The sequence below is a fragment of the Somniosus microcephalus genome, chromosome 7, assembly GCF_052327205.1.
Source record: "Somniosus microcephalus isolate GS21.2 chromosome 7, FLI_Smic_1.0, whole genome shotgun sequence".
Classification (NCBI taxonomy): Eukaryota; Metazoa; Chordata; class Chondrichthyes; order Squaliformes; family Somniosidae; genus Somniosus; species Somniosus microcephalus.
This window is the reverse complement of record NC_140993.1, coordinates 241,731,709-241,749,071: the sequence shown is the minus strand read 5'-3', so window position 1 is coordinate 241,749,071 and position 17,363 is coordinate 241,731,709. Positions and strand designations below refer to the sequence as shown.

Genomic DNA, 17,363 nt, shown 5'->3' with positions numbered 1-17,363 from the left:
TCTAACCCCTACCACAGTACCTTGCCCCTCCCAATGGACATCCCACCGAAAAATAGTAGCCAGGGCAGCCTCAAAAGAGTTTTGCTCCAAATGGAAAGATCCTGAATCCCTAGGAGGACACGGAACCTCTGTAGGATATGGATTTGCTGGCCTGTTCTCTATAGGCTATACTGGAGCCTATTTGGCCGCTAATAACCGGAACTACCTTATCTGTGGTCTCACCATCCTGGGTAATGCTACCATGGGGGCCCTCGACGCAGTCACTAAAGAATTGTCGGAACTCAGGTTATTCACTATGCAAAACAGATATGCCCTAGACTACCTGCTGGCCCGAGAAGGTGGTGTCTGTGCAATAGTAAAAGGTAAATGCCTTATGGGAGTCTGAGACCAGACAGAGAACATCACCCGCTTTATCACTAAGATAAGGGAACAGATGGATAATATGAAGGAAGCAAGTAACTGGGGAAACTGGGGATTTGGAGGATGGTCTGACTGGTTGATAAATATGGCCATGTACTCAGTAGCTGCCATCGTCTGTATTTTCGTTGGACTAGCAATCATGAAATGTGTGTTGGGAAGAATGCAGCTAGCTTTGGAGAAAGTAGGTGGCCCGAGGATGTTAGTAGTAAGACAGGCCAGTGAATGTGAAATGAAGGAAGTAAAGTACGATGATAATGAAGAATTTGATCGACTAAATAAGATAGACGTACCCGAATAACGGTTGGTTATCATAGAATGATAAAAGGAGGGAATGAGAATATCATTTCGAGAAACAGAAACCAGAAACTGTAAAAGCAGCAGAGAAGTAAAAAGGGCTAACCTGATCTTTAATTGTTAACGAGGCTGGCACCCATGATGTTACCCCTTGCTGATAGAAACAATGTAGCAGAAACTGTTTAGACTTTAGTGATTGCAAACACATTACCATAATGTTGAGGTGATCATAACACATTACCATGATGTTTACTTAGCTGTAACCCATTCAGTAAAATGTGACTTCTTTATTTCAAACTGCCAGACCAGGAAATCCAATTAAATGTATACATGCCCAGCTCATGATTGGTGCAGAATGTACGAGGTGTTAATGCTCTCTCAAAAGCAGGGATAAAAATGTAGCACACTGTATGAGAAATAGCTTGCTCTGTTGGGTTCGTTAGACTCTTGCAGGAGTCGGTGCTGACATTTCAGAGTAAGACTCCGCGGGTAATAAATCGTTTGAATTCTCCAGTTGTTCGACTCAGTGTTTGCTGAACCAGACTGAGGGTAAAAGAATCCGTTCCATCAAATCGAGCAGCGTTTTGGAACACAATTGTTTACTTTTTCCTTGCATTAAAAATGTTGCTTTATGTATTTAAGAGTGGTAACCTGGTACAGTTTGATTAATACTGTGGAAATGGGTTTATCACAAAAAATAAGCATTTTTAATAAGGTCTACCACCTGTGAGTAACCGGATTTTAAATAAGTGAAAGAGTTTTAAAACTACACCGAACCATTTACTATTTCATTGGTGTACAGTAGTCAGCTTCCTAGCAAATAAAATATTTAATATTTTAAAACTTTTAAAATGCGCATTAGTGTCCTTGCACCTTTTAAAAAAAAAAGCTTAATTTTAAGAGCCTCCTCAAAGGCCCACAAACAAGCGCAATTAGCGTAAACTTGCCATGGTGATGAATTTGACCTGGGAGAGGGGCTAGTTTTGTGGGCGGGGCTGTCTTCCAGTACACTGTTTTTTTAAACCAGCGCATGAGATCGCAGAAACTCGATTTGCACTGGACGTAATTTGTGCTTAAAATTCCTCGATCTTTTGCAATGGTTTGGCCAATTTCGGGCGAATTGCGCTGAAAAATACCAGCACAACCTGACGGAAACTCTAAGCTGGGGAGTGCAATGTCAAAGTTTGCGCATGATACGAAACCTGGCAACATACTAAATAGTGAGCAGAATATCAGACTCAGGACAGACTGGCAAAATGGGCAGACACATAGCAGATGCAAGTTAATGTGAATAAGTGTAAAGTGATGCACTTTGGGAGTGCAGGGAACTGCATCTATAAATAAACTAGCATGATGATCCAGTGAAGAATTACATGGAGTGAGGAGTAGGATCTGTGTCTAATGTCCAGTGTGAGAGAGAGAGAGAATCAGGAGCGGTCACTCCCAGTCACGCAGCAGTGGGACCTGCACCATTTGAAGATGCACCAATAGTTACAATGGAACAACAGGATATTGATTTATTTACAAACCATAAAATTACATATTTACAAATCAAGTTGAATGAATGATCACTTTGCTGCTAAGAGGACGCGGAGAAGGTTGGTGGCCTGAGCGTCGAGTCTTCAGTCTGATGGTGAACAGCAGCAGTTCATTGTGCAGATGTTCCACCAGGTGGCCCTCCAGGCGGGTTGGACACGTTCTGACTGTTGAAGTAAACATGCAAAGGCCACTGCATGTGCTTGCAGTTGTTCCTGGGGGCTCTGGAAGAAGGACTCGCAGTCCGCGGCATATGAGGAGATCTGTTTGGGGATATCTTGGGCCAACTGTTGTGAAAGGTCTCTTAGGAGGGTCATGTAGTTCCTGGTGGGCTCCTTCGCATACTTGTCAATCAACAAGGAAGCCTCAACAGATCCAATGAGTGGGAAGAGCAACCATAGTGTTGATAAACAAGACCTAGTGACCTCCTCACTCTTTCCATTCAGGTGTAGCAACAAACGCACCAGGTTGGAATGGACCAGTCGGCAGAAGAAGGATCTGGAACCTCCAATTCCACACTTGGCCAAGATCCCCAACACTTTGAACGCTTCAGCCCGCACTCTATCAGACTCTGCCTCAAAGTGTGGTTGAATCCTGACGAGGATTTCCTCTACATAAGGTTGGATGGTGTTTGCTTGCAACTGAATTAAGTTCTTTGAGAGGCACGACAGCACCTCAAAGATTAGCACCTCCTTCTGGTTCTTCATGTTCCCCAACAGACTAATCATTGTGCACATCACTTGCAGACGCAATCCTTTATTCTTGGGGTGTGCTCTAATGTTGTACAGGCCTCTGACACACAGCAACCGGGTAACTGGAGAAGCATAGAGCAAATATCTTAACAATCTATTCGCCAGAATGCCTGTGAGATGCAGCTGTGAAACCAGGGGAGATTTTAACAGCTCTGCAAAGAAGGAAACCAAGGTGACTGCCTGACAGTCTTGAACAGTATGGAATTGAGTTGCCAGCTGTTTCACAATGCCAGTCAGACTGGCGCCAGCGTATCTCACCATTGCTCTGGCCAGCAGGACAACCCCCTTGTCAGACTTGCAGAGATCCATCATCTGGTCCCATCCTCCACTTTGCACCATATCATGAAGCACTGCTTCATTATCTGTTTGAGCTAGCAGGTCCTTCAGTGTCTCCACACAGTTCACACAGACATTGCTGCTTTCAGGTGTTAGAGGCTCAACTGAGAATTCTCTTTGCTGCAGTTGACCATCAGGAACAAAGTCACTGACCAGACAAACATTAACACACGAGCTAAGATAAATGAGTAGGACACTAAATATCTGCGGGAATAACATAGCCACCGCTTTTGCCGACTCAGGCTTAGTTATTATTTCGTGCAGCCCACAGATGGCAGCCAGGGATTCAAGGGTTGCGTTATCTCTGATGGGATAGGTTCTGCTCATTGCAAATTCTAACTGTTCGTTCAGTCTGTCCAGCAGCTCTTCTATTGTACTCGTGGCACATTCTGTGTCCTTGGCCAGTGATCGCCACACATCACTGATGTACTTGTCCGAAGGGACAGGGTAGGTGGGGAGACAGGACACAACTGTTGCTCTATTGTGTGAGGTCAGTATGGCGATACTCTGTAGAACTGAAAGTCTCACGTTCTCATAAGGAACTGACTGCAATTCAACGCTCAGCACGTGAAGTATCTCCAAGACCTGATCCCCAAGTTCACTGCCACGTTTTTTAATTATGTTTTGCAGGAGCACAGCGGCTGCACCGGAACAACTGAGGTGCTGGTCGGACAGTCCTTTGAGGGCCACAGAGAGCAAGCTGCCCAACTGGTCATGGGGCAAACACTTGGAAATTACCTCTGTGATCTGGCAGCATGCTTGAAAGATGACTGAAGCATCAGGGTTAGCTAACTGTTCCCTGACTTCTTTCAGAACCTCCAACTGCTCCTTTTGCTGATCCAGATTGCTGCCTTCGTACGGCAACTGAATCGACAGGATGATGCACAAGGTGTCCAGAGCCATCTGTCGAACGGGAAGCGATGGGTCTGCACAACGCGGCATCAGTCGTCCAATCAGAGTCCCCGTGTTATTTCCAGGCGTTACATTCTGAACATTGAGCTTCTCCCAGTAAAATTTCAGAAGCTGTATGGTCGTGTCCATGGCTCTCTCTCGCTCATGAGGTTTTGCTGAAATGATCCAGACTTCTACCTGATTGAAAATGACCACAAATCCTTCAGGGGACAGGTCCTGAAGCAATAATTGCTTCAGGAGCTCTTGCAGGGAACTCATAGTTTGGGTATAAAGTGTTCCCATTTCTTTTCTGTTACTATTCATGTCTTTGTCCAGTTCTGAAGGTAACAAGCTGAAAGTACTGGTCAGGCAGGTTTGAATCAATTTGCAGGTGTCAGCTCGGTTTGGCTCAATGTGTAGTTGTATCAGATGTTTGCAGGCATTCATGGCTAACTGTCGAACAGGGCTCTGCAGCAGCTCTGGTGGCTCGGCCTCGATAAGATCCAGCATGCATGTCAGCAGCTCCCTGTTTCTGATAAAGTTGAAGGGAGCTCTCTGGCGATTTGAATGTAGGGATCTGGCTATCAGAGTCACGGTCTGTATTAGGCTGAGCTTTAGTGCGAGATCCCTGGATTCAGTCTTGTTCTCCTGTCCACTTGTAATGTATTGGTTGATCACAGCCGGCAGAATGTGGGTCTCGATTGTGGACAGCATTAGTTCCTCAGGTGCGTAGAATGCCAAGTTCCCATAGCACAGAACCAGTGTGCTCCTGGCTTTAGCCAAATCCACATCAGGCTTGACCCCAAGAATATTCAGGAAACTTTGAGTTTTCTTAAATCTGTTGGAGTTAGCAAACTCCTCCAGGCTACTGAGGGTATCATGAAAGTGTGTCATGGCACAGAAACCAATGGCGAGAGCTGCACCCTCTCTCTCCGCACTCTCACTGTGCTGCACACTCAGTAGCATTTCGTAAAGCTCCTCCTTTATTTTTGTTGTGCGGGTCTGACGAAGCACTGTCCCAAATGATTTATAGAGAAAGCCTTTCTCTTGTGGGGATAGGTGGTTGGTGTTAATCTCTCTATGTATTTCATTAGCGAGCTGGCATGTCCATTCCTCGTCATCAATGGCATTGAGTGTTCTGGACAAGAACAGCAATAATTTCTCCTCCCATTCCTTTTGGGCCAGAGACTCCTTTGAATTCTTTAGTAATTGTTCAACCAATGATGGAAGCTCCTCTTCCCACTCTCTCTCAGATGCTGGGCGAATATTGAGGCTCAGGACTTGCATTAGCCTCAGTGCCGCAGCTCCTCGGCTTCCTCCCTGATATGGGCAACAAGAAATGACGAGGAGCCGGGTCAGCAGTGCCTGGGCTTTCGGGAGATTGGCATCTTCATTGTAAGTGAGGAAAAACCTCTCACTGCCGGCTTGCAGTTTCTTTTTTCCAAGATGTGCTGAACAATTACAGATTGTTGTTAAAGCCTTGGTGTACTGGGTCATGGTGACAAACTCCAGTAAGAATGGCCAAAGGACATCCTCCATCTTCACTGCAGCTGTGATCACACACATCACTGTTTCACATACTGTGACTAATTCCTCAGTTGTTACCTGGTCTGGCTGATGATTGGGTGGTTCCAGGGTCCCTGAATCAACAGATGCAGCACACTGTTGGATGACAAATTCCACCATTGCCTTTCCTCCCTCTAGCTCAAGGTAACCTTGCTGGGCCATGACACATATTACCTGGGCAATTAGTTTCTTCTCCTGATTGCTGCGCTTGTCCAGGAGCAGTGGTTTTATGGCAGCCACAATCTGAGCCTTCTTCCTCTCAAAATGTGAGGAGACCGATATGATGAGTTGCCTCAGTACATTGAGTGTTCCTACTCTCATTTTTTGGTCAGCGTTCTCCAACTGTGAGAGGAGAAATTCGACTATTGTATCTGCATAAGCTGGGACCAGAACTCTAAAACAGCAAAGGATCTTATTGCATTTCTTCGCAGCAAAATGGTTAGTATACCCTGCCGAAACACACATCTGCTGGTGGAGACTTTTAAGCAGATTGCCCATCTGTGTTTTCAGCCCCAGATACCTCATCTCTATGGCAACATCCAGCACCCGGCACAGACACTCTGTGATGGAAAAATGCCCTGGTTGCTTCTTGTAGAGAGACAGGATGCCTGGAATTATCCTGGGCAGCTCTTTTTCCAGTGCGTCCTTGGGCAGCAGGGAAATGACATAGCCTAGAGCTTCTACTATTGAGATCTTCAATTCAGAGGACTCCTTCTTGAACCACACCTTGAATAACAGACTATAGACAGTGTTGATTTCGGTGGAGAAAGAATCTTTAGTCACGTTAGGGTCTGAGGCTTTCTCCATATTTCCCAGATAGATCAGGATGCTCTTGCTAAAACTTCCTACCGCTGAGGCAAATGCAGTCTTCAGCTCAGCCTGTTTAACGCCAACGAATACTGGAATCATGATCCCCAAGATAGATTTTAGTAAAGGAACCATGCCGTACACATTTTCCATTGACATTTTTGTTAAGGTCTTGACCATGTACACATGCGGAAGGTGCCCTTGTTTGAAACTCTTTGTCGTCAACTGGACAACTTCATTTCTGAACCTGAAGCTCATGACAACCAGGAGATTGCTGGCTGCTTCCTGGCTGGCAGCTTGTGCTCCTGTTAACATCGTCATCCACATTGCAGCCAAAGAGATAACTTTCTCAGCAAGTGCTTGGCTGATTTGATCAAGGTTGTCCTTGATAATCATCGCCATGCTCTCCAATACTACAACACCGTATGGAGCTGTCCGCGTGGTGTGATGGCACAGATAGTCATGGCAGCTCATTAATACTATTTCTGGGTGCTGACGCCCCAATGTCTGGAGGGTCTTTGATATTCTCTGATGACAACGTTCATCTTCCTCGGCTATCATCTTCACGAAGGCAACCGAGAATGTCCCTCAATGTGGAAACAGTCAGCAGTCAAATTCTACAACTCTTCAATATGAAGAAAGGTTTCAACCAAATAATTTCTGTGAGTAATGATCAATTAAAGATTGTCTTTGTTCACTAACTCTCAGTATGAAATCAGATCTCTGCTCGGATGTTGTTCCCTGACTTCTTTCTCTCCAATAATTAACACTGTTCCTTTCCACAGTGTTTTAAATTTGTTCTTGGTGATCTTCCAAAATTTGGATAGATTTGATGAACGCACTTGTCTTTAAGCTCTCTCCTCTTTGCTCTCTCATGCACAAATGCACAGTTTGAACCACTTTGCTGTGTCTTGTCCACCCGTGGTTTCTGGGTTGTCATGGTTTTCATTGTGAGGCCATGTTACATGACCCCTCAGTTGTGATGTCGTCCTGGGTTATGTGCCCATATAAGTCTTGTCAGCTGTTTATGGCAGATTAAGGTGGGGGGGGGGTTGTTGTTGTTGTGCCTCGACAGGAAGTAAATTATAAAGGGATTGAAGCTGCTTCATGAGGTCATGAAGTTATTGTGACATCAGAGCACTTGTTCCAATCGTCACTCCTTTAAAATCCTTGTTCTCTAGTGCCTACCACCCTGGTTTCTCACCCACATATCCTCCCTGATTTCCTCCTTCAACCTCTGGACTCAGTGACTCCTCATCCTTGGTCATTTCAATCTCCATTTCAACTTCCCTTGCCCTCTTCTCATCTGATTTTACTGCTCTCCTGTCATCCTTTAAACTCTCCTACCCATATTGATGGCCTCTAGTTATGCTCTTCCCCACAAGTAGAAACATTCTCTCTGTAACAACTTTATCAACATTTTTCATAATTTTAAATATCTCTAATAGGTCACCCCTCAGCCTTCTCTTTTTCCAAGAGAAAAGAGACCCAGCCTGTCCATCATTTACTGATATGTATACCCTCGCATTTCTGGTAACATCCTTGTAAATCTTCTCTGCACCCTCTCCAGTGCCTCTATATCAGTTTTTATCAAACAATTGGAGCTTTCAAGACCGAGGTCGATAGACATTTTTGTTGGGCAAGGGTATCAAGGGATATGGAGCAAAGGCGAGTAAAGGAGTTGAGATGCAGAACCAATTGAACGGAACAGGCTCGAGGGGCCGAATGGCCTACTCCTGTTCGTCGGACTTATTTACCACATTGGGACCAATACTTGACCCAATCAATATTTTACCCTAAATGCTTTGGTTCAAGAAGGCGGCCCACCACCACCTTCTCAGGGCAACTAAGGATGGGCAATAAGTGCCAGCTTTACCAGCGATGGCCACATCCAGAGAACAGTAACTCAGGCCACCATAATATTCAGTTAACCACCCTAGGGTTGTACAGCTCAAAGTGCTATGTCCTAACACAACCTGTTGCATCTTGACACTCTCTTGTGCTGTGGTACAGCATGTTGTGTATTAAACTGGAGTTATACTGTACTCTGTGCAAGCTGAAGGGGGTCTCGCACCTCAAGGCTTTAATGTGCTCGCCAGTCTCGTGTGTTATACTGCCACTTTTGAGTTGATGCGTACCCAAAGTCACGCTTAGTATAATAGGAAATGTATTCACACCAGCATCTACCTGCACTGATCTCAGTCATTGCATCCAGCTAAAGGAAGGAAAGATTGCGGCAAATCACCAAGGGACAAACTGACCCTAATGTGAGAGTTGGCTGTCGAGTGGTCCCTATCTCTGGAGAACCAAACAGGTGAGGGAAGGACAACCAATGACCAGAACAAACAAATGAAGACCATGCCATTTAGAGTCATTTTAATGTTTTCCTCCTTAGGTTGGATCTCAGAACAGATTAAATCAGGCAAACTCTATTTATCCAGAAGAAATCAACTTTTATAAAGTCACAGGTGAATTAAATATGGAAGTACGCACACCAATTAACTGACACTATTAAACAGCAGGGAGTTCTCCTGGTGGACTGGCTAATGTTCATCTTTCAGACACTACCAACAACAGATTAGCTGGTCATTCAACTCATTGCTGTTTGTGGGGTCTTACTGCACAAATATTGGCTGCCAAGTTTGCCTACATAACTTTCACTGCACTCCAAAGCAGACATGTCATAATGTGCTATACAAGTGTATACCCTTGTTTCTCATTGTATATGGTTGGATCAGATAAGGGGAGAAAATCTTCAACTAACAGAGGGACAGAACAGAGCTCCCTACAATAGCTGTCACTTAGGGTCCCGAACTTTACATGTACTGCAGCACCTGAAGTTTCTCCCTATTCGTGCACCTTCCAATTTGATGAGAAGTACTGCTTCACTCAAAGCAATTTCTAAAACACTTCAAATGCAATTACATAACTCCAAATATGTAGCAGTGTTTCCATAGGATTATTCAGATACATAGCAAAGCGTTGCGCAGAGCCGACAAGTTTTCCATTACACATAATGATAGCAAGCGAACTAATTCACTAAAAAAGTTTAATTGATCTAATAATGCACCTATGATACCTAGATAAATTCAAATATACCAACTTTACAACACAAGAGCACAATTTCAAATCCACATTAAAACCATGGACTTTGCTTAGTGATGAAAATTTGAACACACTAATCCTTTTAAACCTTGAGCTTGGGAAGGCTTGTCAATTGCATTTTTCAATCGTTCCTCCAGCCTAATGTAGTCTCTGAATAGATTCCAAGCATGAATTGTGGCAATTTTGAATTAAGCAAGCAGCAAGCTTGATTAAAGCATTTTTTTAAAAAAACTCTACGAGGTAGTATCTGGGAGTTTGACAGCGAGACTGTCCCGGACTGCCATATAAGAACATAAGAACATAAGAAATAGGAGCAGGAGTAGGCCAATCGGCCCCTCGAGCCTGCTCTGCCATTCAATAAGATCATGGCTGATCTGATCCTAACCGCCAATCCACTATCCCAGAACCATCTCCTGAATCTAACAGAATTAGACACACGAAATAGGAGCAGGATCAGGCTACACGGCCCCTGGGCCCGCTCCGCTACCCACAGGGCCATGACCGATCCGAAACTAGACTCATGTCCAATTTCCTGCCCGCTCCCCGTAACCTTTAATTCCCTTTACTTCTAGGAAACTGTCTATTTCTGTTTTAAATTTATGTAATGATGTAGCTTCTACAGCTTTTTGGGGCAGCATATTCCATGGACCTACCACCCTCTGAGTGAAGTAGTTCCTCCTCATCTCAGTTTTGAAAGAGCAGCCCCTTATTCTAAGACTATGCCCCCTAGTTCTAGTTTCACCCATCATCGGGAACATCTTCCCCGCATCCACCCGATCCAACCCCTTCACAATCTTATATGTTTCAATAAGATCGCCTCTCATTCTTCTGAACTCCAATGAGTAGAGTCCCAATCTACTCAACCTCTCCTCATATGTCCATCCCCTCATCCCCGGGATTAACCGAGTGAACCTTCTTTGTACTGACTCGAGAGCAGGAAATGTCTCTGCCTTGAGTCACTTCAGCTCAGAGTTGTTAAGTTGGAGTGTGAGTTAGCAACACTCTGACATACGGGGGTGGGAAGGAATTTCTGGACAGTTTACTCCAGAGTACATTCACACCTCAGAGGAAAGCACTGGTGCAGGAAGGGCAGAAGGAACCTAGGGAAGGTCAGACTGAGGGGAGAACAGCCACAATGCTGACCTAGGCACCATGGAGCAGAGGGTTGTCCAAAGAGGGGTGGAGGAGCAGAATATAAACGCAGTAGTTATCGGTGATTCAATAATATAGGGGGATAGATAGCATCCTCTGTAGCCACATTAAAGAGTCCCAAAGGGTGTGGCTGGAAAGAAATTTGGAAAAGGAGGGAGTAGATCCAGTTGTCGTGGTCCATGTCGGGACCAATGACATAGGAAAGAAAAGGGAGGAGATCCTGCTAAGGGAGTATCATGAGTTAGGAACTAAATTAAAAAACAGGACCCCAAGGGCGGTAAGCTCAATATTATTACCCGAGCCACGTGCTAATTGGCATAGGGACAAACAGATCAGGAAGGTGAACACATGGCTAAAGGAGTGGTGGGGGAAGGAGAGGCTCCATTTCATGGGTCACTGGCACCAGCACTGAGACAGGAAGGAGCTGTACCACTGGGACAGGCTGCATCTGAAGCAGGTTGAGCCCAAGGTCCTAGTGAAAAGGATAAATAGGATAGTAAAAACTTAAACTAATCAATGGGGGTGGCAGTCAGAAACAATAGCAAAAGTGATCATTTAAAAAAAATGAAAAGGGATAAGAGCAGAGTGTAGGTCACAAGCAGTGATAGATACTCCAGGTTGTGGGAATACTAAAATAACTAAAGTGGTTACAGCAGAAATGACAACTAAGAAGTGTATTAAGTTAAACGGTGCAAGAAAGACAAGGCAGAAGGACAGGTTAGGGTTGCTTGCTCAAATAAGAGTTTTATATACTAACGCACGGAGTATAAGAAATAAATTGAGTGAATTAGAGGCTCAATTTTGCTTAGAGGGTATGACACGGTGGCCATTACTGAGACATGGCTGCAAGTTGGTCATGATTGGTAGATAAATATTCCAAGTTATAAGGTCTTTAGAAAGGATAGGGAAACTGGAGGGGTAGCATTACTGATTAAAGATACTATTACACATTAATAAGAGAAAGCAATCATTGGCGACTCTATGGTTAGAATTGAGGAATAATGGGAAATGTTTACAGGTCTCCTGATAGCAGCAATGAAGAGGCAGAATGTATTAATTCAGATTAGAGGGGCTTGTAGCAAAAGTAGAGTTGTTTTACTAGGCGATTTTAAAATTCATAGATTGGGATGAGCAGAGTAGCTCAAGCCAGAAAGGTAGTGAATTTGAGTGCATTCAAAATAGGTTTCTAGATCAATATGTTCTAGAACCAACAAGAGAGCAGGCCATACTAGATTTAGTTGATGAGCAATGGACCAGGTTTAGTTAATCTAACAACTTGTATTTATATAGCTTCTTTAATGTAGTGAAAGGTCCCAAGGCACCTCACAGGAGCACTACCCAACAAAATTTGACACCGAGACACAAGATATTAGGACAGTTGGCCAAAAGCTTGGCCAAAGAGGTAGGTTTTAAGGAGCATCTTAAGGGAGGAGGTAGAGAGGCGGAGAGGTATAGGAAGAGAATTCCAGAGCTTAGGGCCTTGGCAGCTGAAGACACGGCCGCCAATGGTGGAGCGATTAAAATCAGGGTAGAGCAGGAGGCCAGGACTGGAGGAGCGCAGAGATCTCAGAGGGTTGTCGGGCTGGAGGAGGTTACAGCAATAGGGAGGGGCGAGGCCATGGAGGGATTTGAAAACAAGGGTGAGAATTTTAAAATTGAGGCATTGCCGGACCAAGCCAATGTAGATCAGGGGTGATGGGTGAGCGGGTTTTGGTGCGAGTTAGGATACGGGTAGAGTTTTGGAGGGTGGTAGGTGGGAGGCCGGCCTGGAGTGCATTGGAATGGTCAAGTCTAGAGATAAAAAAGACATGGATGAGGGTTTCAGCAGCAGATAAGCTGAGGCAGGGGCAGAGATGGGGCAAAGTTACGGAGGTGGAAACAGGTGGGCTTGGTGATGGAGCGGTTATGTGGTCTGAAGCTCATCACAGGGTCGAATACGACACCAAGGTTGTGAACAGTCTGGTTCAGTCCCAGACAGTGGCCAAGGAGAGCAATGGAGTCAGTGGCTAAGGAACGGAGTTTGGGGCCGGTACCGAAGACAACGGCTTTGGGCTTACATAGAAACATAGAAAATAGGAGCAGGAGGAGGCCATTCGACCCCTCGAGCCTGCTCCACCATTCAGTGCGATCATGGCTGATATCCAAATTCAGTACCCTGTCCCTGCTTTCTCCACATTTCCCTTGATCCCCTTAGCCGTAAGAAATAGATCTAACTCCTTAATGAATTGGCCTCAACTGTCTTCTGTGGTAGAGAATTCCACAGGTTCACCACTCTCTGGGTGAACAAATTCCTCCTCATCTCAGTCCTAAATGGCTTACCCCTTATCCTTAGACTGTGACCCCTGGTTCTGGACACCCCCGCCATCAGGAACAGCCTTCCTGCATCTAATCTGTCTAGTCCTGTTAGAGTTTTATAAGTTTCAATGAGATCCCCTCTCATTCTTCTGAACTCTAGCGAATATAAGCCTAATCGACCCAATCTTTCTTCATACATTATTCCTGCCATCCCAGGTATCAGTCTGGTGAATCTTCGCTGCACTCCCTCCATGGCAAGAACATCCTTCCTCAGATAAGGTGACCAAAACGGCACACAATACTCAAGGTGTGGTCTCACCAAGGCCCTGTACAACTGCAGCAAGACATCCTTGCTCCTGTACTCGAATCCTCTCGCTATGAAAGCCAGCATACCATTTGCCTTCTTAACCCCCAATGTATAGTTGGAGGAAATTTCTCCTCATTGGACAGCAGGGTGGAGTGGTCGAGAGAGGTGGTGGTGAGGCAGAGCTGGGTTGTTGGCAGCCTACATGTGGAACAGGACGTTTTTTTTTCGGATGATGTCACCGAGGGGCAACATGTAGATGAGAAATAGGAGGGGGCCAAGGATAGATCCTTGGGGGCTCCAGAAGCTAACAGTGCAGTAGCAGGAAGAGAAGCCATTGCAGATGATTCTCTGGGTACGACTGGATAAATAAGAATGGAACCAGGCAAGGGCAGTCCCACCCAGCTAGACGACAGAGGAGGGGTGTTGGAGGAGGATGGGGTGGTCAACTGTGTCAAAGGCTACAAACAGGTTGAGGAGGATGAGGAGAGATAGATTACCACGGTCACAGTCACTTGGGATGTCATTTGTGACTTTGATGAGGGCCGTTTCAGTACTGCAGCAGGGGTGGAAACCTGACTGGAGGGATAACACAGTAAGGGAACATTTATCTAACAGTGATCAGAATATGATCGATTTCAATGTTAGGTTTGAAAAGGAGAAACGTAGCAGTTACTAAGATTCTAAATTTTGGTATGGCTAACACTATCAGACTGTGAGAGACTGATGACAGCAAACAGGTCAAAACTGTTACTGAGTAAAACTACAGATGTACTATAGGAGGTGTGCAAAGAATTTAGCTAATACAGGACCAGTATATATCCACAAGGTGCAAGAGCACTACTTAAATACAGAGTGATTATTTGCACAAACAAATTTGAGTCGTTCAGCGTATGTACACCATATGGGGGCGGAGCTTAAAGACCGTCCTCCCCCCCCCCCCCCTCCAACCACTGGAGTCACGCACGCGCACCCATCGCTCCAATCGTGCATGCACCCAGGTTTCCTGTAGGCTCAGAGTCAGGAACTTGTTTGGGGGAGGGGGAGTGAGGAGGAGAAGAGAATGTCATGAACTTGTAGAGGTGGGGGCGGGGGCGGCGGGAAGATCAGGAACTTTGGTGGGTGGGCGGAAGGAGAAGAGGGGTCAGGAACTTGTTGGGGGCAGGGAACGGGAGAGAGAGAAGGTCCTAACCCAGGAGGGTGAGCCCTATCTGTTCTCTTAAAGCAGTAGTGTTAGCACTGTGAGCTCGAGAGCCTGGCTGTCACAATGAATGGATCAAATCGCACATTGCAAAGATATTAATTACTCAGGCAGACAGGATCTAATTACACAGTCCAGACAAACTGTTGGGCGTGTCTTGTCCTCCAATGGGACCAATCAGAAATTTGCCGTTGCAAATAGTTACAGCCTAACAAATAAAACAGCCATGGTCGGCAAAAGCAGTCCGAGAGAACATAAAACTAAAGGAAAGAGCATACAAAGAAGCAAAGAATAATGTAAATCCAGGGGACTGGGAGAGATATAAAGAGCAGCAAAGGAAGACAAAAAATACACTAAGAGCTACAAAAAGGGAATACAAAAAGAAACTTGAGATACCTCAGGATTAACGCAAAGTTTTTACAATTATAATAGAAGACAAAGGGTAGTCAAGGGTAATGTGGGCCCATTTAAAACTAATATGGGCAATATTGTAAATGAAACGAAGGAAATGGCAGACTTGTTGAATAATTACTTTGTGTCAGTCTTCACGGTAAAGAAAGAGGATAATATACCCGACATGCCAGGCAAACTAATAATGAATCAAGGACTGGAACTCACTAAAGTTAACGTAAGCAAGAAAACAATATCAGAAAAATAATGGCACTAAAGACTGACAAATCCTTTTTACGCAGCGAGTGGTGAGGACCTGGAACTCGCTGCTGACGGAAATGGCAGAAGCGGAGACACTCAGGCCTAGAAATTGGGTTGAGGCGCCAAACTGGCGCCAAGTTCGCCTGAGCGCAGGATTTAGCGCAGCGTTCGAGTCTTCAGCGATCGTCCGATATTCAGTTTCATTGCCCCTAGAGGGACACGGGGCGAGGTTCGAGGCGTTCCGTGTTCCTCTTAGGGTGCTGAAACTGAATATCGCAGCGCAACGTGCCGCAGCGCCACACGCTGCGGCACGGCATGCTGCGGTACTGCAGGCCTTCCTCCCATTGTTAAGGGGGAGGGGCCTGCAACAGCGCGATCCCCGATCGTGAATGCCGGCAAAAGAGCCCGGCACCGAGTAGAAGTGCCGGGCTCTTGGGAAACAGCTGGCAATGCCACGGATGGTGGTCAGGAGGCCGGGGACGGAGGTGCTGGCAGGCGGCCGCCGAAAAAGGCGGCCGCCCCGCACCTCCACCTTAACTTGCGCCGCTGCTGGCACAGTAAGGCCCCGTGAACCGGGCGCGGGTAGCGAACGGCGCAACTGCGGCGTTCGCAACCAAATATCGTGAACGGGGTGCGAATGGGGCGCTGCGCACACCGATGACGTCATCGGTGGCGGCGCAGCGCAAAAGGCTAATGCCACCATTATCGCCCCAACTCAATATCGCGGGAGGCACAGCCAGTGGCGCTACAGCCACTGCCTGCCTCTTTAGGTGCTAACAAGTGGCGCTACTCACCCAATTTCTCCCCCTCAATGTTTTCAAGGGGAGACTGGATAGGCACTTGAGGGAAATAAACTTGCAGGTCTACGGGGATAGAGCGGGGGAATGGGACTGACTGGATAGCTCCGATGGGCCGAATGGCCTCCTTCTGTGCTGTTATGACTCTTTGGGGAGAGAAATTCGGTATCGCCCCGTTTGAGGCGCAATTATCGGCCGGGCGCAAAGTTTAGCGCCTGGCACTAATTATCGCCTCCGACTACAAACTTGGGCTCTGTCGCCCCGGAGGTGCTACACGCCTCTCTTAAGGCGCTAACGCCGAGGAGCGAGGCGCTACCTCAGAGCACTGGCGAAGCTCATGTGATGTCAGTCAGCAATGGAACACAGAAACACTGGTGCCGGCCAGTTCTTAAAGGGGAGGGTCGATCTTGCTCTACATCCACATCCTGCTCATTGCAGCCTTGAATCTCGGCCTGGAGAGACCTGTACATCAAATCTGCTGGAAAGAACAATGGAGAGACCCAGGGAAAGAGCTCAGAGTGCAGCCCCCTGTAATCTCTTCTAAATCGATGCAAGGAAGGTCAAATCAAAATGAACCTGCAAAGTGCTGCTCAGTACCCAAAACTCCTTCACACAGTGTTGAATCTCTCCAGAAGTCTCTCAGAATGTGTGATGCAAAAATGTCGCAGACAAAAAAAGGTAGAAAGCGGTCGCCTTTAAATAGCGCTCCCCCAGTCCCTTCCTGACTGCAAAGCGCTCCCCTTAACCTGTCGTTGCTAGCGGCAGGCGGTAAGGCAGGGGCGCCAATCAATATCCAGTCCGGGGACTACCAGGGTGTTGCACGCTTGACTGACGTCATGATCTGCGGGTGCAGGAGATCGTGGCGGTAGTGTTTAGCGCTGCCGCAAAAGGTCGGTCAATTTCGTGAGCAGCGCAAACATCGGCGCACCCGGACGCTAGTTGCTTTGCGCCCCATAGGGCACTAACGGGAGGCGCAATGCAACCAAATTTTCCCCCTATGACCCTTAGAAAGTGGAGTTAATTCTATGATTGACGGTGAAGGTGTTTGGCCTTCCTATTTAATTGAAGTTCCTTTGTGGATGGATATTCTCTTGTGATGGAGCTGTTCTTTGGTTGATCCATATTGAAGGTATAGAACATGACCAATCAAATCATAGAAGTTTAAAGCACAGAAGGAGGCTATTTAGCCCATTGTGTCTATGCTGGCTCTTTGTTAAAGGAATCAAGAACTAATCCCACAGACCTTCTCTCTCCCC

General features: G+C 46.2%; 2 protein-coding genes across 6 annotated transcripts in view; both read right to left on the bottom strand.

Annotated features, from left to right (window-relative positions):
- The window catches only part of LOC147115189 (V-type proton ATPase subunit C 1-A-like), a 255,177-nt gene that overhangs the window by 51,555 nt on the left and 186,259 nt on the right, over positions 1–17,363 (bottom strand). The gene's annotated exons all lie outside the window — the stretch shown is intronic.
- LOC147115190 (maestro heat-like repeat-containing protein family member 1) lies at positions 2,206–8,391 on the bottom strand. Its single transcript, XM_085993516.1, has one exon. The coding sequence runs from the start codon at positions 7,161–7,163 to the stop codon at positions 2,337–2,339; it is 4,827 nt and encodes a 1,608-aa protein (XP_085849642.1). The 5' UTR covers positions 7,164–8,391; the 3' UTR covers positions 2,206–2,336.

What these genes read in the sequence shown, in the direction of transcription:
- LOC147115190 (XM_085993516.1), bottom strand. Translation starts at nt 7,163, where the DNA reads ATGATAGCCGAGGAAGATGAACGTTGTCATCAGAGAATATCAAAGACC.